The sequence below is a fragment of the Salvelinus namaycush genome, chromosome 20 (assembly GCF_016432855.1).
Source record: "Salvelinus namaycush isolate Seneca chromosome 20, SaNama_1.0, whole genome shotgun sequence".
NCBI classification, from domain to species: Eukaryota; Metazoa; Chordata; class Actinopteri; order Salmoniformes; family Salmonidae; genus Salvelinus; species Salvelinus namaycush.
Window position 1 is genome coordinate 57,152,415 of NC_052326.1, and position 23,613 is coordinate 57,176,027.

A 23,613-nucleotide genomic window follows, 5' to 3' on the forward strand; every position below is an offset into this window, starting at 1 on the left:
GTTGATTCTGCCGATTTTAAAAATGTGATGATTGACAGAGTTGAAAGCCTTGGCCAGGTTGAATACAGCTGCACAGTATTGTCTCTTATCGATGGCGGTTATGATATCGTTTAGGACCTTGAGCGTGGCTGAGGTGCACCCATGACCAGCTCTGAAACCAGATTGCATAGCGGAGAAGGTACGGTGGGATACCAGCTCTGAAACCAGATTGCATAGCGGAGAAGGTACGGTGGGATACCAGCTCGGAAACCAGATTGCATAGCGGAGAAGGTACGGTGGGATACCAGCTCGGAAACCAGATTGCATAGCGGAGAAGGTACGGTGGGATACCAGCTCGGAAACCAGATTGCATAGCGGAGAAGGTACGGTGGGATACCAGCTCGGAAACCAGATTGCATAGCGGAGAAGGTACGGTGGGATACCAGCTCGGAAACCAGATTGCATAGCGGAGAAGGTACGGTGGGATACCAGCTCTGAAACCAGATTGCATAGCGGAGAAGGTACGGTGGGATACCAGCTTTGAAACCAGATTGCATAGCGGAGAAGGTACGGTGGGATACCAGCTCTGAAACCAGATTGCATAGCGGAGAAGGTACGGTGGGATACCAGCTCTGAAACCAGATTGCATAGCGGAGAAGGTACGGTGGGATACCAGCTCTGAAACCAGATTGCATAGCGGAGAAGGTACGGTGGGATACCAGCTCTGAAACCAGATTGCATAGCGGAGAAGGTACGGTGGGATACCAGCTCTGAAACCAGATTGCATAGCGGAGAAGGTACGGTGGGATACCAGCTCTGAAACCAGATTGCATAGCGGAGAAGGTACGGTGGGATACCAGCTCTGAAACCAGATTGCATAGCGGAGAAGGTACGGTGGGATACCAGCTCTGAAACCAGATTGCATAGCGGAGAAGGTACGGTGGGATACCAGCTCTGAAACCAGATTGCATAGCGGAGAAGGTACGGTGGGATACCAGCTCGGAAACCAGATTGCATAGCGGAGAAGGTACGGTGGGATACCAGCTCGGAAACCAGATTGCATAGCGGAGAAGGTACGGTGGGATACCAGCTCGGAAACCAGATTGCATAGCGGAGAAGGTACGGTGGGATACCAGCTCGGAAACCAGATTGCATAGCGGAGAAGGTACGGTGGGATACCAGCTCTGAAACCAGATTGCATAGCGGAGAAGGTACGGTGGGATACCAGCTCTGAAACCAGATTGCATAGCGGAGAAGGTACGGTGGGATTCGAAGTGGTTGATCATCTGTTTGTTAACTTGGCTTTCGAAGACCTTAGAAAGGCAGGGTAGGATAGATATAGGTCTGTAACAGTTTGGGTCTAGTGTCTCCCCCTTTGAAGAGGGGGATGACCGTGGCAGCTTTCCAATCTTTTGGGATCTCAGACGATATGAAAGAGGTTGAACAGGCTAGTGATAGGGGTTGCAACAATTTCGGCAGATAATTTTAGAAAGAGACGGTAGAGATGGTCTATTCCAGTTTATTTTGTAGGGTTCTAGATTGTCTAGCCCGGCTGATTTGTAGGGGTCCAGATTTTGCAGCTCTTTCAGAACATCGGCTATCTGGATTTGGGTGAAGGAGAAATGGAGGAGGCTTGGGCATGTTGCTGTGGGGAGTGCAGGGCTGTTGACCGGGGTATGGGTAGCCAGGTGGAAAGCATGGCCAGCCGTAGAAAAATGCTTATTGAAATTCTCGATTTATAGATTTATCGGTGGTGACAGTGTTTCCTAGCCTCAGTGCAGTGGGCAGCTGGGAGGAGGTGCTCTTATTCTCCATGGACTTTACAGTGTCCCAAAACTTTTTGGAGTTAGTACTACAGGATGCAAATTTCTGTTTGAAAAAGCTAGCCTTTGCTTTCCCAACTGCCTGTGTATATTGGTTCCTAACTTCCCTGAAAAGTTGCATATCGCAGGGGCTATTAGATGCTAATGCAGAACGCCACAGGATGTTTTTGTGCTGGTCAAAGGCAGTCAGGTCTGGAGTGAGCTGTCCCTGGTTCTACATTTTTTTTGAATGGGGCATGCTTATTTAAGATGGTGAGGAAAGCACTTTTTAAAGAACAACCAGGCATCCTCTACTGACAGAATGAGGTCAATATCCTTCCAGGATACCCGGGCCAGGTCGATTGGAAAGGCCTGCTCGCTGAAGTGTTTCAGGGAGCGTTTGACAGTGATGAGTGGTGGTCGTTTGACCACAGACCCATTACAGACACAGGCAATGAGGCAGTGATCGCTGAGATCTTGGTTGAAAACAGCAGAGGTGTATTTGAAGGGCATGTTGGTTAGGATGATATCTATGAGGGTGCCCGTGTTTACGGATTTGGGGTTGTACCTGGTAGGTTTATTGATAATTTGTGTGAGATTGAGGGCATCAAGCTTAGATTGTAGGATGGCCGGGGTGTTAAGCATGTCCCAGTTTAGGTCACCTAGCAGCACGAGCTCTGAAGCTAGATGGGGGGCAATTAATTCACATATGGTGTCCAGGGCACAGCTGGGGGCTGAAGGGGGTCTATAACAAGCGGCAACAGTGAGAGACTTGTTTCTGGAAAGGTGGATTTTAAAAGTAGAAGCTCAAACTGTTTGGGCACAGACCTGGATGGCATGACAGAACTCTGCAGGCTATCTCTGCAGTAGATTGCATCTCCACCCCATTTGGCAGAGTTGTGGGGTAAGGCAGGTGTTTTTAGAATATGAACTAAACTTTGAAGGCATATAAGCAAAGAAATTAACATAACTTTAAGCTCATCTGACTACTTCTCTAAATTGATGCATCATGGGTTAATAAAGCTTTTATTTTAAAAATGGATTCAAGTTTTTACAGGATCTTAAAAAAGTATTACGTTAATTAGACCCATGTCCACAGATTTTTTTTGTACTTAATAAATATTATAGTTTTAATGTAAACGTAAACTAGTATACGCTTGATGATTTATGGACAAACTACAGCAACATATTGTATTCAGATAAGTTAGGTTTTTCGAAAAATTAAAATTAAAACATTATCCTAGAATTTAATCCGGATGCATTTCGGTAATGAGTATTTGGAGTAAAAAATGTCAAGAAATTCAGGCGCAAATGTAAAATATATTTAAAAAGACACTTTCCCAAAACTAGACATCTTAGTCGATTTTTGCAGATGCGTCATTGTTTTGTAACTCAATTTGCTACAGATATTTAAACTGGTTTCATGAGAATCACCATAAGCATGTGACGAATACAATCAGATTTTCTTTTTTTTTGAGTTGACACCTGTAATAGTCTGTAGGGCAATTCCACAGTAACTCAGATGTTTGGCTTAAAATGTATGTTTAACAAACCATACAACTCTATGCACAATGACTACTTTTAGTAATTTACACATTTTACTGAAACATAATGATGGATCTGACGTTCTCTTTATAGAGATGCATCCTGAATAGGTAGAAATATACATGATCCTCCTCTACATATTTGGGAATTTATTTTACACACTGGCTATTATTTTAAAGACCTCTGCCACCAAACAAGACCACATTTGGTTGGACCGGACCAAATATGAACCAATCATAGATGTCTGTTTCACAGGTTTTGGACATCAGGGTAGAGCTCGGTAGGGTGGCGCTCGGTAGGGTGGCGCTCGGTAGGGTGGCGCTCGGTAGGGTACTCAATTCGTGTGTGTGCTCTACTGTACTATACTCAACTCTACTTTTCTTTACGTTGTGATGTACTCTACTGTGATGTACTATATTCTACCTCGATATACTCTACTGTGATGTACTATATTCTACCTCGATATACTCTACTGTGATGTACTATATTCTACCTCGATATACTCTACTGTGATGTACTATATTCTACCTCGATATACTCTACTGTGATGTACTATATTCTACCTCGATATACTCTACTGTGTCACTCTGTACCAGGCTGTCTTAGCCGATTTGATCTCCACGATTTACGATGGAGGTGAGCAGTGACTGAGTTCAGCAAATAAAGCATAGCCCGGAATTACAGACGTTGTTCAAGAAGTGACTGGAACTCAGCCCACTTGTTTATCTGCTTCAGAGGAGAAACTATGGAAAATATTAACAGCACTGTATTTAATCAACACTAGGTCCAACTGAAATCTGACTCGGTGTATTCCAGTCCCTTTGAAATACTCCTACGTATACACGTTGGAGAGATTGGAGCTCTGCTGTACTGGGCACCTGGGAAAACCTCCTGTCCCCATTTGGTGTGCAGATAGACACAGGCTTGGCTCTGCTGCACTGGTCACCTGGGAAAACCTCCTGTCCCCATGTGGTGTGCAGATAGACACAGGCTTGGCTCTGCTCTGGAATGTAGCACCGGTGTTTCACTGGGCAGTACCTGAGGGGGAATCTAACCTTAATTACACCACTTCTCTTCTGGCTGCCTGTTGGAATGTCTGTCTACTTGACCTGTTACGTTAACGTTTACCCATTTCAAATGTCTTCACCGAATGCATTGTTAGACTTTTGTCTTATTTGGCCCCTGTATGAACATTTTATTAGCCTGGTCCCAGATCTGTTTGTGTTCTTGCCAACTCTGTTGCTGTCATTGTCAAAAGCATGATAATACCGTAAGGAGTTGGTAAAACAACACAAACAGACTAGCACCCAGGCTGAATTCTTATAGCTATTCAGGAACCTTTGAGTGAAACAGCTTCTTTGTATGATTAAACACTGCTTTAACGGTCTGGTTTTAAAACCTCCATCTCCGATTGTTGTTTTGATATCACAACAATTCTCCCCTGTCCCCTTCACAACAATCCTCCCCTGTCCCCTTCCCCATGTCAGTGCTGGAATTCCATCCAGCCTAGAGGAAAGAGCTGGAGCATGGAGGAAGACGATAAATACATGTGTTTCCTCTTCCTGTTTGGCAGGTTGTCTAGGGGACACACAGTTCTGCTTCCGTTTCCGCCAGGCCTCAGGCAGGAAGTCTTCTCTGGGATGTTTTCTGGACCAGTTTGATCGTGACGCTCCAGTCTGCCTCAAGGTAAAAATGGGTTCAGGGACTCTACATGTCTCTGTCTTTCTGGCTGTCTTGGGCGGGCGGGCTTCAACGCGGGGTCACTACAGTTAATTGTGGTCGTAAACATTGTTTTGAGTTAATTCTATGGGGGGGGGGGGGGGGGTCTGCAATTTATTTGACAGTACAAAGGGAGGGTTGTGTGTAAATATTTTTGCTCTATCAAACTCTGAGGACCATGCTGAATAGGGCTAGCTGGGTTAGATTGGATATGGGGCCAGCTGGGTTAGATTGGATATGGGGCCAGCTGGGTTAGATTGGATATGGGGCCAGCTGGGTTAGAATGGATATGGGGCCAGCTGGGTTAGAATGGATATGGGGCCAGCTGGGTTAGAATGGATATGGGGCCAGCTGGGTTAGAATGGATATGGGGCCAGCTGGGTTAGAATGGATATGGGGCCAGCTGGGTTAGAATGGATGAAGCTGGGTTAGAATGGCATTTATGTCCACTAAGGGGAAACTCCTCATGACTCTACAGGTGAACATTGACTCACACCTGAGAGATGAGAAACTCTGTGAGAGCCGTACAGTCTCAGCCAACACTTTCCCCATGCCAGTACACACCTCAGTCAGTCAGTCACCAACCAGCCAGTACACACGTCAGTCAGTCAGTCACCAACCAGCCAGTACACACCTCAGTCAGTCAGTCACCAACCAGCCAGTACACGCCTCAGCCAGCCAGTACACGCCTCAGCCAGCCAGTACACGCCTCAGCCAGCCAGTACACGCCTCAGCCAGCCAGTACACGCCTCAGCCAGCCAGTACACGCCTCAGCCAGCCAGTACACGCCTCAGCCAGCCACCAGCCGGCCATCCATGGCTTCCTACTGCACTCTGACTGCCAGCTCTGGTCACACACTGGAAAATACTGAAGTTGGAAAACAAAACAATATTACTTGGGAGTGTAACCTGTCCTATAGAGAAGGATCTGGTGTGGTGTCACTATGTAACCTGTCCTATAGAGAAGGATCTGGTGTGGTGTCACTATGTAACCTGTCCTATAGAGAAGGATCTGGTGTGGTGTCACTATGTAACCTGTCCTATAGAGAAGGATATGGTATGGTGTCTGGGTGTCAGTATATAACCTGTCCTATAGAGAAGGAGCTGGTATGATATCAGTATATAACCTGTCCTATAGAGAAGGAGCTGGTATGATGTCAGTATATAACCTGTCCTATAGAGAAGGAGCTGGTATGATGTCAGTATATAACCTGTCCTATAGAGAAGGAGCTGGTATGATGTCAGTATATAACCTGTCCTATAGAGAAGGAGCTGGTATGATGTCAGTATATAACCTGTCCTATAGAGAAGGAGCTGGTATGATGTCAGTATATAACCTGTCCTATAGAGAAGGACCTGGTATGATGTCAGTATATAACCTGTCCTATAGAGAAGGAGCTGGTATGATGTCAGTATATAACCTGTCCTATAGAGAAGGAGCTGGTATGATGTCAGTATATAACCTGTCCTATAGAGAAGGAGCTGGTATGATGTCAGTATATAACCTGTCCTATAGAGAAGGAGCTGGTATGATGTCAGTATATAACCTGTCCTATAGAGAAGGAGCTGGTGTGATATCAGTATTATCCACTGCCTCAATTCACTTGTCAAATGTTCACTTCCAACCATGCAGTGTTTAGGCTTACATCAATGACTAATGAAATATAGTGTCTGTGTGTTTTATTGTACATGTGTGTCCATACTAAATGTGAGTTTGTTTGTGTGTGTGTAGAGGGACCAAGGCCATTACTATGGTTACGTCTACTTCAGACAAGTCCGGGACAAGTCACTCAAGAGGGGCTACTTTCAGAAAGTGAGTTAACTCAGTTCACCACCAGATATCAGACTACATTTTAACTCAGTTCACCACCAGATATCAGACTACATTTTAACTCAGTTCACCACCAGATATCAGACTACATTTTAACTCAGTTCACCACCAGATATCAGACTACATTTTAACTCAGTTCACCACCAGATATCAGACTACATTTTAACTCAGTTCACCACCAGATATCAGACTACATTTTAACTCAGTTCACCACCAGGTATCAGACTACATTTTAACTCAGTTCACCACCAGGTATCAGACTACATTTTAACTCAGTTCACCACCAGGTATCAGACTACATTTTAACACAGTTCACCACCAGGTATCAGACTATATTTTAACACAGTTCACCACCAGGTATCAGACTACATTTTAACACAGTTCACCACCAGATATCAGACTACATTTTAACACAGTTCACCACCAGATATCAGACTACATTTTAACTCAGTTCAACACCAGATATCAGACTACATTTTAACTCAGTTCAACACCAGATATCAGACTACATTTTAACTCAGTTCACCACCAGATATCAGACTACATTTTAACTCAGTTCACCACCAGATATCAGACTACATTTTAACTCAGTTCAACACCAGATATCAGACTACATTTTAACACAGTTCACCACCAGGTATCAGACTACATTTTAACACAGTTCACCACCAGGTATCAGACTACATTTTAACTCAGTTCACCACCAGGTATCAGACTACATTTTAACACAGTTCACCACCAGATATCAGACTACATTGTAACACAGTTTTTTATTCATGGCACATTTTTAGTTTTTCTAAAACTTCCTGATCTTATTGCAGTATGATTTTTAACTGTCCATCTGTGTGTGTGTGTTCCAGTCCCTGGTCCTAATCAGCAAGCTACCCTACGTCATGTTCTTCCACTCCCTGCTGAAGCTCATCGCTCCAGAGTATTTTGAGAAGCAGGAGCCATGTCTGGAGGCTGGTGGGTCTCCTCATTTCATCCTGTTCCAATGGGGAAACGTCAGTTGAAACCGGGAGGGGACTACTATTGGCTGATTTTTAGTAGAGGGGCTAGTCTGTGGTCCCTTTTTATAAAGTGTTGTCTGATCTGTCTCTTTTCCTGTTATATTAATGGTGTTCAGTCGTAACAACTATTATTGGCCCGGTGAACCCTGTAGTCCGTCTGTGTGTCTTCATGTGGCTCGTTTCTGTGTGTGACAGCCTGCAACGACATCGACCGCTGGCCCACTCCTCATCCAGGCAAAATATTGGTCCTCCCTGTAATGGGTACAGTTATGAAGGTACGTCTAACGCAGGGAAAATACTAACCCTCTATAATGGGTACAGTTATGAAGGTATGTCTAACCCAGGGAAAATACTAACCCTCTATAATGGGTATAGTTATGAAGGTATGTCTAACCCAGGGAAAATACTAACCCTCTATAATGGGTATAGTTATGAAGGTATGTCTAACCCAGGGAAAATACTAACCCTCTATATAATGGGTACAGTTATGAAGGTATGTCTAACCCAGGGAAAATACTAACCCTCTATATAATGGGTACAGTTATGAAGGTATGTCTAACCCAGGGAAAATACTAACCCTCTATATAATGGGTACAGTTATGAAGGTATGTCTAACCCAGGGAAAATACTAACCCTCTCTATAATGGGTACAGTTATGAAGGTACGTCTAACCCAGGGAAAATACTAACCCTCTCTATAATGGGTACAGTTATGAAGGTGTGTCTAACCCAGGGAAAATACTAACCCTCTATAATGGGTATAGTTATGAAGGTATGTCTAACCCAGGGAAAATACTAACCCTCTATAATGGGTATAGTTATGAAGGTGTGTCTAACCCAGGGAAAATACTAACCCTCTATATAATGGGTACAGTTATGAAGGTATGTCTAACCCAGGGAAAATACTAACCCTCTATATAATGGGTACAGTTATGAAGGTGTGTCTAACCCAGGGAAAATACTAACCCTCTAATGGGTACAGTTATGAAGGTATGTCTAACCCAGGGAAAATACGAGCCCTCTATAATGGGTACAGTTATGAAGGTACGTCTAACCCAGGGAAAATACTAACCCTCTATAATGGGTACAGTTATGAAGGTGTGTCTAACCCAGGGAAAATACTAACCCTCTAATGGGTACAGTTATGAAGGTATGTCTAACCCAGGGAAAATACGAGCCCTCTATAATGGGTGCAGTACAGCTAAATATTAATATAGGCCTTTTCTACGATTACCAATCAATCAAATATATATATTTTTTAATAATTATTTTTACACCAACAGTGGTCACAAAGTACTTATATTTTACAGTAATGATTCTAGTGTTAATAAGCAACTCAATCAATAATATTTCTGTTTTTTCTAGGTTCGGATCCCAACATGTTACGACAAGCCTGGAACCTCTCAGCTGGTTCAGTCAACACAGGTGAGGATGAGAATCACCCTGCTACAAACAACACTACAAAATGGCACCCTGTTCCCTATAGTGAACTACGTTTTACCAGTGAACTACGTTTTACCAGTGAACTACGTTTTACCAGTGAACTACGTTTTACCAGTGAACTACGTTTTACCAGTGCACCATATAGAGAGATGCCATTTCACACTCCTACCATGTCATTCTGATACGCTGCTGGTAGTCTGTCCAAAACCCTGTAACCCTAATTATACCTGATGACTGTTTTTCTTACAGAATGACAACCTGGTGTCCATAGTCCTCCCCACGGTCCACGAGGTAGACTTGTTCACGTGAGTACATGTTAGTAGTGGTGTTCAATCACAAATGGCACACTATTCCCTATATCGTGCACTACTTATGGCCAGGGTCTGCAAAAGTAGTGCACTATATAGGGAATAGGGTGCTGGACTATTGATGTGTTGTTGTATAACTTCCCCAGCTCTCTGATGCCACCTGTTGGTAGGGAGTGGGAGTGCAGGTTGACTCCAGCCAGGAGGACACTGAGCTGCTTTATGTTGTTGACACACTGACTGGTTGCCATGGTAACATTGGGGTTTCTGTCGAGAATCCACCCAGGAGGAAGTGGAGAGCAGATACAGTTCCGTCTCTTCTTCTCTACAGGTGTTTCCACCCAGTCTTCTTCCACATTCAGATGTTATGGGAGCTGGTGTTGCTAGGTGAGGCTCTGGTTGTCATGGCACCATCACCGGCAGAATCCTCCGATACTGTTCTGGCATTGGTCAGGTGAGACAAGGAGGGTGTGGCTAGGAAGATTAACATACCATTTTGTTTTTATTTTTTAAAAAGTACACAGCTATAAGGTAAAAAAAATACAGTGCTGTGAAAAAGTATGTTTCCCCTTTACAATTCTCTCTCTTTGCATATTTTTGACACTAAATGTTTTTATCTTCAATCAAAACCTGATATTAGATAAAGGGTACCTGAGTGAACAAATAACTCAACATTTGGACAATTATTTAATTAATTTAACAAAGTTATGCAACAATAAGTATTTTCCCCCTTATACTCACTAACTGGTTGTGCCGTCTTTAGCTGCAATGACTCCAACCAAACACTTCCTGTTGTTGGTGATCAGTCTCTCACATCGCTGTGGAGGAATTTTGTCTCTCTCTTCCATGCAGAACTGCTGTAACTCAGCGACATGTGAGTGGTTTTCGAGCACGAGCTGCTCAGTTCAGGTCCTGCCACAACATCTCAATCGGTTTTAGGACTGGACTTTGACAAGGCCGTTCCAAAACATTAAATTAGTTGCTTTTCAGCCATTCTGATGACTTGATTTTGTGTTTTGAAAAAGAGGCAATTACTTTTTCACAGCATTTTGTACCAGTAGCTGCCTGCGGTCTGCGCCGGTAGCTGCCTGCGGTCTGCGCCGGCAGCTGCCTGCGGTCTGCGCCGGCAGCTGCCTGCGCCCAGGATAATAGACACAAACCCTTAAGAAGATTATCTGTGTGTCTGGAGTTCAATCACTAATTAGTGTGTGTGTGTGTGTGTACAGCTGCATCTCTCCACTGCGCTACTGCAGTGACTTCAGACCGTACTTCACCATCCACGACAGCGAGTTTAAAGAGTACACCACCAGGACACAGGCCCCGTGAGTAACACTATAGTATAGTAAGAGTACACCACCAGGACACAGGCCCCGTGAGTAACACTATAGTATAGTAAGAGTACACCACCAGGACACAGGCCCCGTGAGTAACACTATAGTATAGTAAGAGTACACCACCAGGACACAGGCCCCGTGAGTAACACTATAGTATAGTAAGAGTACACCACCAGGACACAGGCCCCGTGAGTAACACTATAGTAAGAGTACACCACCAGGACACAGGCCCCGTGAGTAACACTATAGTATAGTAAGAGTACACCACCAGGACACAGGCCCCGTGAGTAACACTATAGTATAGTAAGAGTACACCACCAGGACACAGGCCCCGTGAGTAACACTATAGTAAGAGTACACCACCAGGACACAGGCCCCGTGAGTAACACTATAGTATAGTAAGAGTACACCACCAGGACACAGGCCCCGTGAGTAACACTATAGTAAGAGTACACCACCAGGACACAGGCCCCGTGAGTAACACTATAGTATAGTAAGAGTACACCACCAGGACACAGGCCCCGTGAGTAACACTATAGTAAGAGTACACCACCAGGACACAGGCCCCGTGAGTAACACTATAGTAAGAGTACACCACCAGGACACAGGCCCCGTGAGTAACACTATAGTATAGTAAGAGTACACCACCAGGACACAGGCCCCGTGAGTAACACTATAGTATAGTAAGAGTACACCACCAGGACACAGGCCCCGTGAGTAACACTATAGTAAGAGTACACCACCAGGACACAGGCCCCGTGAGTAACACTATAGTATAGTAAGAGTACACCACCAGGACACAGGCCCCGTGAGTAACACTATAGTATAGTAAGAGTACACCACCAGGACACAGGCCCCGTGAGTAACACTATAGTATAGTAAGAGTACACCACCAGGACACAGGCCCCGTGAGTAACTGGCACAACTGAAAACACCTTGTACTCTCAGCTGAGGGGTATACTACAAAGCAGAAATAACTATGGATTTGCTTATTCATTAAAAAAGCTTAAATGTGTTTTGTTTGTTGAATCAATTAGAGCATACCCATTTCAAGATTATCTTAAAAATATATATATAAACTCAGCAAAAAAAGAAGCGTCCTCTCTCTGTCAACTGCGTTTATTTTCAGCAAACTTAACATGTGTAAATATTTGTATGAACATTACAAGATTCAGCAACTGAGACATAAACTGAACAGGTTCTACAGACATGTGACTAACAGAAATGGAATGATGTGTCCCTGAACAAAGGGGGGGTAAAAAAAAAAGTAACAGTCAGTATCTGGTGTGGCCACCAGCTGCATTAAGTACTGCAGTGCATCTCTTCCTCATGGACTGCACCAGATTTGCCAGTTCTTGCTGTGAGATGTTACCCCACTCTTCCACCAAGGCACCTGCAAGTTCCCGGTCATTTCTGGGGGGAATGGCCCTAGCCCTCACCCTCCAATCCAACAGGTCCTAGACGTGCTCAATGGGATTGAGATCCGGGCTCTTCGCTGGCCATGGCAGAACACTGACATTCCTGTCTTGCAGGAAATCACGCACAGAACGAGCAGTATGACTGGTGGCATTGTCATGCTGGAGGGTCATGTCAGGATGAGCCTACAGGAAGGGTACCACATGAGGGAGGAGGATGTCTTCCCTGTAACGCACAGCGTTGAGATTGCCTGCAATGACAACAAGCTCAGTCCGATGATGCTGTGACACACCGCCCCAGACCATGAAGGACACTCCACCTCCAAATCGATCCCGCTCCAGAGTACAGGCCTCGGTGTAACGCTCATTCCTTCAACGATAAACGCGAATCCGACCATCACCTCCGGTGAGACAAAACTGCGACTCGTCAGTGAAGAGCACTTTTTGCCAGTCCTGTCTGGTCCAGCGACGGTGGGTTTGTGCCCATAGGTGACGTTGTTGCCGGTGATTTCTGGTGAGGACATGTCTTACAACAGGCCTACAAGCCCTCAGTCCATCCTCTCTTAGCCTATTGCGGACAGTCTGAGCACTGATGGAGGGATTGTGCCGTTCCTGGTGTAACTCGGGCAGTTGTTGTTGTCATCCTGTACCTGTCCGCAGGTGTGATATTCGGAAGCTGTTAGTGTCTTAACGACTGTTTCACAGTTAAGTTCACTGTTTCAACGGTGTTTAAACCCTTTACAATAAAGATCTGTGAAGTTATTTGGAGTTTTACGAATTCTTTGAAAGACAGTGTCCTGAAAAACGGATGTCTTTTTTTATTTTGCTGAGTTTTTATATATTTCCAAGTTGGCTAGATAACTCCTTGATCCTGCATTGTAGTATACCGGTCTGATCTCTACTCAATCAAGCTAGTTATCTACACAGGCCCTGTGAGTAACAGGAGGAATACCAATCTCTTTATACTTCACATTTGATTTGTCTAGCTATGTTGTATGGACATGCTAGCTATGGAGTATGGACATGCTAGCTATGATTTATTAACACGTGTCTGTCTATGTGCCTGTCTATGTCTGTCTCTCAGGCCATCTGTGATTCTTGGCGTGACCAATCCGTTCTTTGCGAAGACCCTCCAACACTGGCCTCACATCATCCGTATTGGAGACATGAAGCAGGCTGGAGAGACGGTCAAGCAGATGAAGGTCAAGAAGCTGAAGAACCTGAAGACCCTGGACTCCAAACCAGGTGATTGACCGGAGGCTTTACTCTCACATGACGAGGGTTGCAAAATTCCCTTTTTATTTTTTATCCTGGTTGAGGAATTCCAGGATGGATGATTCCAAAAATGCTTGTTTCTGAGATTTCTGAAAAACTTTTACATTTTGTGAACGTTTCGGGAGTTTTACAACCCTTCACATGACTGGAATGGATGGCTGCTGGTGTTTTTACAACCCTACACATGACTGGAATGGATGGCTGCTGGTGTTTTTACAACCCTACACATGACTGGAATGGATGGCTGCTGGTGTTTTTACAACCCTACACATGACTGGAATGGATGGCTGCTGGTGTTTTAATATCCACATTCCCCCTTCACCAATGGAGGCTCCTCAGAGGAGAAAGGGGAGGATCCACTTACTCAGTGAATTTCATAAAAATAATATAACATTAAAGTTATCCTTTTTATATATTTATGTAACATATTCTCACGTCACAATCATTTAGTAACACACTGTTTTGCAATGGTCTACAGTAGCCTCAATAGCACTCTGTAGGGTAGCACCATGGTGTAGCCAGAGGACAGCTAGCTTCCGTCCTCCTCTGGGTACATTGACTTCAATACAAAACCTTGGAGGCTCATGGTTCTCACCCCCTTCCATAGACTTACACAGTAATTGTGACAACTTCCAGAGGACGTCCTCCAACCTATCAGAGCTCTTGCAGCATTAACTGACACGTTGTCCGCCCAATCAAAGGATCAGATCATTTATCTAGTACTGAAACCGTAAGCTACAGCTAGCTAGCACTGCAGTGTGTAAAATGTGGTGAGTAGTTGACTTAAAGACAATTTTTGAACAAATACATTATTTCAAATGGGGAGGCAGCAGAGAGGGAGCTATATACTGAAGTCCACAAGCGAAGGAGAGAGGAGGAGAGCACATAGATGTGAGAAGGAATTATACAACGAGCAAAGTGATCATGCTGTTTGTATGTGGCTGCTATGAAAGTGAACTGTGTGGGTGACCAGGGGTGTATTCATTCCACTGATTTCTGTTAGTGTTTCTTAAACGGAACGAAATGGGGATAAACCTAGCTGAATTTGTCCAATAGAAACTCTGGTTTGGACTAATGATTACACCGTAGATCAAGAGTGTGCAAAGCGGTATTGTCTGTCACCTTGATTACGCCGACTTGTGTTCCGACTTGTGTTCCGACTTGTGCACCTACTTTATGAACTTGAATTCCTATGCTATGTTGTAGCAACCTCATGAGTATAGGAAACGTTTTAGTAGCCTTAACATGTCGATGTTACATTGAACTCGGTGAACAGGATATGAATGACAGTCATCCAATATACTGTAATAGAAATAAGGCCATGCACACACAAAAAATAATCGTCTTCCCTAATCTTAAACGTCCAGGACCGACATTGCCCTTCACTGTGTGAAACTAGTGTTTTCAGATCAGCATTGCCCTTCACTGTGTGAAACTAGTGTTTTCAGATCAGCGTTGCCCCTTCACTGTGTGAAACTAGTGTTTTCAGATCAGCGTTGCCCCTTCACTGTGTGAAACTAGTGTTTTCAGATCAGCGTTGCCCCTTCACTGTGTGAAACTAGTGTTTTCAGATCAGCGTTGCCCCTTCACTGTGTGAAACTAGTGTTTTCAGATCAGCGTTGCCTTTCACTGTGTGTAACTAGTGTTTTCATATCAGCGTTGCCCTTCACTGTGTGTAACTAGTGTTTTCATATCAGCGTTGCCCTTCACTGTGTGTAACTAGTGTTTTCATATCAGCGTTGCCCCTTCACTGTGTGAAACTAGTGTTTTCAGATCAGCGTTGCCCCTTCACTGTGTGAAACTAGTGTTTTCAGATCAGCGTTGCCCCTTCACTGTGTGAAACTAGTGTTTTCAGATCAGCGTTGCCCCTTCACTGTGTGAAACTAGTGTTTTCAGATCAGCGTTGCCCCTTCACTGTGTGAAACTAGTGTTTTCAGATCAGCGTTGCCCCTTCACTGTGTGAAACTAGTGTTTTCAGATCAGCGTTGCCCCTTCACTGTGTGTAACTAGTGTTTTCAGATCAGCGTTGCCTTTCACTGTGTGTAACTAGTGTTTTCATATCAGCGTTGCCCTTCACTGTGTGAAACTAGTGTTTTCAGATCAGCATTGCCCCTTCACTGTGTGAAACTAGTGTTTTCATATCAGCGTTGCCCTTCACTGTGTGTAACTAGTGTTTTCATATCAGCGTTGCCCTTCACTGTGTGAAACTAGTGTTTTCAGATCAGCGTTGCCCCTTCACTGTGTGAAACTAGTGTTTTCATATCAGCGTTGCCCTTCACTGTGTGAAACTACTTTGTGTGTTCCATGGCAGGTGTCTACAGCGCGTACAAGCCCTTCCTCAACAAAGATGAGGATATCATTAAACAACTACAGAAGGTAAGCGGGGGAACTGGGGAACTACAGAAAGTAATGGGGGGAACTACAGAAAGTAATGGGGGGAACTACAGAAAGTAATGGGGGGAACTACAGAAAGTAATGGGGGGAACTACAGAAAGTAATGGGGGGAACTACAGAAAGTAATGGGGGGGAACTACAGAAAGTAATGGGGGGGAACTACAGAAAGTAATGGGGGGGAACTACAGAAAGTAATGGGGGGGAACTACAGAAAGTAATGGGGGGAACTACAGAAAGTAATGGGGGGGAACTACAGAAAGTAATGGGGGGGAACTACAGAAAGTAATGGGGGGGAACTACAGAAAGTAATGGGGGGGAACTACAGAAAGTAATGGGGGGGAACTACAGAAAGTAATGGGGGGGAACTACAGAAAGTAATGGGGGGGAACTACAGAAAGTAATGGGGGGGAACTACAGAAAGTAATGGGGGGGAACTACAGAAAGTAATGGGGGGGAACTACAGAAAGTAATGGGGGGGAACTACAGAAAGTAATGGGGGGGAACTACAGAAAGTAATGGGGGGGAACTACAGAAAGTAATGGGGGGGGACTACAGAAAGTAATGGGGGGGGACTACAGAAAGTAATGGGGGGGGACTACAGAAAGTAATGGGGGGGGACTACAGAAAGTAATGGGGGGGAACTACAGAAAGTAATGGGGGGGAACTACAGAAAGTAATGGGGGGGAACTACAGAAAGTAATGGGGGGGAACTACAGAAAGTAATGGGGGGGAACTACAGAAAGTAATGGGGGGGAACTACAGAAAGTAATGGGGGGGAACTACAGAAAGTAATGGGGGGGAACTACAGAAAGTAATGGGGGGGAACTACAGAAAGTAATGGGGGGGAACTACAGAAAGTAATGGGGGGGAACTACAGAAAGTAATGGGGGGGAACTACAGAAAGTAATGGGGGGGAACTACAGAAAGTAATGGGGGGGAACTACAGAAAGTAATGGGGGGGAACTACAGAAAGTAATGGGGGGGAACTACAGAAAGTAATGGGGGGGAACTACAGAAAGTAATGGGGGGGAACTACAGAAAGTAATGGGGGGGAACTACAGAAAGTAATGGGGGGGAACTACAGAAAGTAATGGGGGGGAACTACAGAAAGTAATGGGGGGGAACTACAGAAAGTAATGGGGGGGAACTACAGAAAGTAATGGGGGGGAACTACAGAAAGTAATGGGGGGAACTACAGAAAGTAATGGGGGGAACTGGGGAACTACAGAAAGTAATGGGGGGTGTATTGGCAGTAGCGAGCCATTTGGGACTGACTATGCCTGCTGTGTAAACTGATGTTTTTATTGTGTCCTTCCCTCAGGGTGTCCAGCAGAAACGTCCCTCGGCGGCACAGAATGCCATCCTGCGACGGTACTTCCTGGAGCTGACGCAGAGCTTCATCATTCCACTGGTGAGAACCTGGGAACCTTAGAACCTGGGAACCTTAGAACCTGGGAACCTTAGAACCTGGGAACCTTAGAACCTGGGAACCTTAGAACCTGGGAACCTTAGAATTTTAAAAACAGTACAATACATTCACAACACACTGTGTGTCCTCAGCCCCTAATCCACCACTACCACATATCTACAGTACTAAATCCATGTGTATTGTGTGTCTGTGCCTATGTTTGTTTAACAGTCCCCGCTGTTCCATAAGGTGTTTTATTTTTTAATGTTTTTTAAAAACCTGATTCTATTGCTTGAATCCATTACCTGATATAGAATAGAGTTCCATCTAGTCATGGCTCTATGTAGTACTGTGCTCCTCCCATAGTCTGTTCTGGTCTTGGGGACTGTGAAGAGACCTCTGGTGGCATGTTTTGTGGGGTATGCATGGGTGTCCGAGCTGTGTGCCAGTAGTTCAAACAGACAGCTCGGTGCATTCAGCATGTCAATACCTCTCATGAATATAAGTAGTGATAAAGTTAATCTCTCCTCCACTTTGAGCCAGGACAGATTGACATGCATATTATTCATGTTAGCTCTCTTTGTACATCCAAGGGCCAGCCGTGCTGCCCTTTTCTGAGCCTTGGTCCCTTTTTGTGGTACCTGACCACACGACTGAACAGTAGTCAGGTGTCAGTAGTCCAGGTGTGACAACTAGGGTCTGTAGGACCTGCCTTATTGATAGTGTTGTTAAGGAGGTAGAGCAGTGCTTTATTTTGGACAGACTTCTCCCTATCTTAGCTACTGTTTTATGAATATGTTTTGACCATGACAGTTTATAATCCAGGGTTACTTTAGTCACCTTGCTCAATTTCCACAATATTTATTACCAGATTTAATTAAGGTTTAGTGAATGATTTGTCCCAAATACAATGCTTTTACTTTTATAAATATTTAGGTCTAACTTATTCCTTGCCACCCACTCTGAAACTGACTGCAGCTCTTGCCGTAAGTGTTGCCGTAATTTCAGTCGCTGTAGTATCTGACGTGTAAAGTGTTGAGTCATCCGCATAAATAGGCACACGGGCTTTACTCAGAGCCAGTGGCATGTCATTAGATAAGATTGAAAAAAGTAAGGGGCCTGGACATCTGCCATGGGGAATTCCTAATAGTACCTGGATTATGTTGAAGAGGCTTCCATTAAAGAACACCCTCTGTGTTCTGTTAGACAGGTAACTCTTTATCCACATTATAGCAGGGGGTGTAAAGCCATAACACATTATAGCAGAGGGTGTAAAGCCATAACACAATATAGCAGGGGGTGTAAAGCCATAACACCCTCTGTGTTCTGTTAGACAGGTAACTCTTTATCCACATTATAGCAGGGGGTGTAAAGCCATAACACCCTCTGTGTTCTGTTAGACAGGTAACTCTTTATCCACATTATAGCAGGGGGTGTAAAGCCATAACACCCTCTGTGTTCTGTTAGACAGGTAACTCTTTATCCACAATATAGCAGGGGGTGTAAAGCCATAACACCCTCTGTGTTCTGTTAGACAGGTAACTCTTTATCCACATTATAGCAGGGGGTGTAAAGCCATAACACCCTCTGTGTTCTGTTAGACAGGTAACTCTTTATCCACAATATAGCAGGGGGTGTAAAGCCATAACACCCCCTGTGTTCTGTTAGACAGGTAACTCTTTATCCACAATATAGCAGGGGGTGTAAAGCCATAACACCCTCTGTGTTCTGTTAGACAGGTAACTCTTTATCCACATTATAGCAGGGGGTGTAAAGCCATAACACCCTCTGTGTTCTGTTAGACAGGTAACTCTTTATCCACATTATAGCAGGGGGTGTAAAGCCATAACACATTATAGCAGGGGGTGTAAAGCCATAACACATACGTTTTTCCAGCAGCAGAATATGATCGATAATGTCAAAAGCCGCACTGAAGTCTAACAAAACGGCCCCGACAATTATTTTTTTTATCATCAATTTGTCTCAGCCAATCAAATGTTATTTGTCACATGCGCTGAATACAACACGTGTAGACCTTACAGTTAAATGCCCTTAACCAACAATGCAGTTTTAAGAAAATACAACAAAAAAAGTAAGAGATAAGAATAACAAATAATTGAAGAGCAGCAGTAAATAACAATAACGAGACTATATACAGGGGGTACCGGTACAGAGTCAATGTGGAGGCTATATACAGGGGGAACCGGTACGGAGTCAATGTGGAGGCTATATACAGGGGGTACCGATACAGAGTCAGTGTGGAGGCTATATACAGGGGGTACTGGTACAGAGTCAGTGTGGAGGCTATATACAGGGGGTACTGGTACAGAGTCAGTGTGGAGGCTATATACAGGGGGTACCAGTACAGAGTCAGTGTGGAGGCTATATACAGGGGGTACCGGTACAGAGTCAGTGTGGAGGCTATATACAGGGGGTACCGGTACAGAGTCAATGTGGAGACTATATACAGGGGGTACCGGTACAGAGTCAGTGTGGAGGCTATATACAGGGGGTACTGGTACAGAGTCAATGTGGAGGCTATATACAGGGGGTACCGATACAGAGTCAGTGTGGAGGCTACATACAGGGGGTACCGGTACAGAGTCAATGTGGAGGCTATATACAGGGGGTACCGGTACAGATCAATGTGGAGGCTATATACAGGGGGTACCGGTACAGAGTCAATGTGGAGGCTATATACAGGGGGTTACGGTACAGATCAATGTGGAGGCGATATACAGGGGGTACAGAGTCAATGTGCGGGGCACCGGTGTCGAGGTAATTGAGGTAATATGTACATGTAGGTAGAGTTATTAAAGTGACTATGCATAGATAATAACAGAGTAGCAGCAGCGAAGAAGGGGGGGGTGGGGGGGTGCAATGCAAATAGTCTGGGTAGCCATTTGATTAGCTGTTCAGGAGTCTCATCAGTAATTTGTGTAAGTTCTGTATGAATGCCCTTCCCTATAAGTGTGCTGAAAGTCTGGTGTTAATCTATTTACTGTAAAATAGCATTGTATCCGGTCAAACACCATTTTTTTCCCAGAAGTTTACTACGGGTTGGTAACAGGCTGATTGGTTGGCTATTTGAGCCAGTAAAGGGGGCTTTACTATTCTTAGGTAGCGGAATGACTTTAGCTTCCCTCAAGGCCTGAGGGCACACAATTTCTAGTAGGCTTAAATTGAAAATGTAGCAATATCGTCCGCTATTATCGTCAGTAGTTTTCCGTCCAAGTGGTGGTTTGTCGTTGTTGATCGACAACAATTTTTCTCACCTCTTCCACACTGACTTTACAGAATTCAAAATTACAATTCTTGGCTTTCATAATTTGGTCAGATATACTTGGATGTGAAGTGTCAGCGTTTGTTGTTGTCATGTCCAAGTTTGCTAATCTTTCCAATAAAAAGTAGTTGGCGATATCAGTCGGTTTTGTAATGAATAAGCCATCTGATTCAATGAATGATGGACCGGAGTTTGCCTTTTTGTCCAATATTTAATTGAAGGTACTCCAAATCTTTTTACTATAATTCTTTGTCATTTATCTTCGTTTCATAGTTTAGTTTCTTCATCTTTTTATTCAGTTTAGTCACATGATTTCTCAAGTTGCTTGTCATGCAGTAGCAGAGAGAACAGTCTATGTTTGGGGTCTTTGACAATTTTTAGGGCCTTCCTCTGACACCGCTTGGTATAGAGGTCCTGGATGGCAGGAAGCTTGGCCCCAGTGATGTACTTGGCCGTACACACTACCCTCTGTAATGCTTTGCGGTCGGTGGCAGAGCAGTTGCCATACCAGGCGGTGATGCAACCAGTCAGGATGCTCTCTGTTGCAGCTGTAGAAACTTTTGAGGATCTGAGGACCCATGCCAAATCTTTTCAGTCTCATGAGGGGGAAAAGGTTTTGTCATGCCCTCTTCACGACTCTTGGTGTGTTTGGATCGTTCTAGTTTGTTGGTGACGTGGACACCAAGGAACTTGAAGCTCTCAACCTGCTCCACTGCAGCCCTGTCGATGAGAATGGGGGCATGCTCGGTCCTCCTTTTCCTGTAGTCCACAATCATCTCCTTTTGTCTTGATTACGTTAAGGTAGAGGTTGTTTTTCTGGCACCACCTGGCCAGGTCTCTGACCTCCTCCCTATAGGCTGTCTCGTCGTTGTCGGTGATCAGGCCTCCCACTGTTGTGTCGTCTGCAAACTTAATGATGGTGTTGGAGTCGTGCCTGGCCATGCAGTCATGAGTGTACAGGGAGTACAGGAGGGGACTGAGCACACATCCCTGAGGGGCTCCAGTGTTGAGGGTCAGCGTGGCAGATGTGTTGTTACCTACCCTCACCACCTGGGGGTGGCCCATCAGGAAGTCCAGGATCCAGTTGCAGAGGGGGGTGTTTAGTCCCAGGGTCCTTAGCTTAGTGATGAGCATTGAGGGCATTATGGTGTTGAACGCTGAGCTGTAGTCAATGAATAGCATTCTCACATAGGTGTTCCTTTTGTCCAGGTGGGAAAGGGCAGTGTGGAGTGCAATAGAGATTGCGTCATCTGTGGATCTGTTCGGGCAGTATGCAAATTGGAGTGGGTCTAGGGTTTCTGGGATAATGGTGTTGATGTGAGCCATTACCAGCCTTTCAAAGCACTTCATGGCTATGGATGTAAGTGCTACGGGTCGGTAGTCATTTAGATGTAATCATTTAGGCAGGTTACCTTAGTGCTCTTGGGCACAGTGACTATGGTATTCTGCTTGAAGCATGTTGGTATTACAGACTAAATCAGGGACATGTTGAAAATGTCAGTGAAGACACCTGCCAGTTGGTCAGCACATGCCCAGAGCACACGTCCTGGTAATCCATCTGGCCCCGCAGCCTTGTGTATGTTGACCTGTTTAAAGGTCTTACTCACGTCGGCTGAGGAGAGCGAGATCACACAGTCGTCCGGAACAGCTGACGCTCTCATGCATGCCTCAGTGTTGCTTGCATCGAAACGAGCATAGAAGTGATTTAGCTCGTCTGGTAGGCTCGTGTCCCTGGGCAGTTCGCGACTGTGCTTCCCTTTGTAGTCTGTAATAGTTTGCAAGCCCTGCCACATCCGACTGTCGTCGGGGGCCGGTGTTGTACAATTGTTTGATGGTTCGTCGGAGGGCATAGCAGGATTTCTTATAAGCTTCCGGAATGAGTTCCAGAGATTAATGTTATCTGTTACTAGCAAAATTGATTTCATGAACCTCGTCTCTTAAGCTACATATGTTAACGTGGGCTTATTTTGAGCACTTTTCTTCTGGGATGCTTGATTGTTTTACTTTACTTTACTGGGAAGCTTAGCAGCAGTAGATGTGCTCATATTATTTATGTTAGTGTTGTGTGAGCTGCACACAGTGGACTTCCTCCTAGGGCACAATGCCTCAGTGCTAACAGTATAACTCTGGTTCATAGGCACATGATTACTGCATACTGTAGGATCAGCAGAGGCATTCAGGGCAGTAAGAGGGACATCAATTCGGTTACTTACATTGTGTCTACCAACGCCACTGGTATAAACTGAGCTAGGCTTGGGTCATTGTCTTAACGCAGCCGTATAATGCTTTGAAATTATTTGGGTGGATCCCATCCTCCTTATAAAACGTGTTTTGTTTCCTAAAGGTGTTGACATTGTCGTCAAAAGTTACACCCATTGAGCTGCAATAATCACATAGACAGTTGTGAAGAGAGAGAATCCTGCTAAAGCGTTCAATGCCACGATTCAGAGAGGGCACAGGGACAGATATGATGGGTCTTTTACTAGTGTCAATCAGCTCTTTAAAAGAGCTGCCCTTCATAATGTCATTAAAACCCACATGTCCTGACGTAGTACATTCAGGAACAGCTTAGTAATGTCATTAAAACCCACATGGACTAGGATAGAATCAATGTCCTGACGTAGTACATTCAGGAACAGCTTAGTAATGTCATTAAAACCCACATGGACAAGGATAGAATCAATGTCCTGACGTAGTACATTCAGGAACAGCTTAGTAATGTCATTAAAACCCACATGGACTAGGATAGAATCCATGTCCTGACGTAGTACATTCAGGAACAGCTTAGTAATGTCACTAAAACCCACATGGACTAGGATAGAATCCATGTCCTGACGTAGTACATTCAGGAGCAGCTTAGTAATGTCATTAA

The 23,613-nt window shown here is 44.6% G+C and overlaps 1 protein-coding gene across 1 annotated transcript in view; it reads left to right on the forward strand.

Moving 5' to 3' along the window:
- dennd6aa (DENN/MADD domain containing 6Aa) overlaps positions 1-23,613 on the forward strand; it is a 38,870-nt gene that overhangs the window by 6,981 nt on the left and 8,276 nt on the right. The window contains exons 4-14 of the mRNA XM_039016596.1: positions 4,900-5,012; positions 6,777-6,857; positions 7,736-7,841; positions 8,081-8,160; positions 9,250-9,309; positions 9,577-9,632; positions 9,964-10,086; positions 10,859-10,954; positions 13,466-13,626; positions 15,968-16,032; positions 17,372-17,461. Coding sequence (XP_038872524.1) covers positions 4,900-5,012; positions 6,777-6,857; positions 7,736-7,841; positions 8,081-8,160; positions 9,250-9,309; positions 9,577-9,632; positions 9,964-10,086; positions 10,859-10,954; positions 13,466-13,626; positions 15,968-16,032; positions 17,372-17,461 — 1,031 coding nt within the window. The remainder of the gene's footprint in view (positions 1-4,899; positions 5,013-6,776; positions 6,858-7,735; positions 7,842-8,080; positions 8,161-9,249; positions 9,310-9,576; positions 9,633-9,963; positions 10,087-10,858; positions 10,955-13,465; positions 13,627-15,967; positions 16,033-17,371; positions 17,462-23,613) is intronic.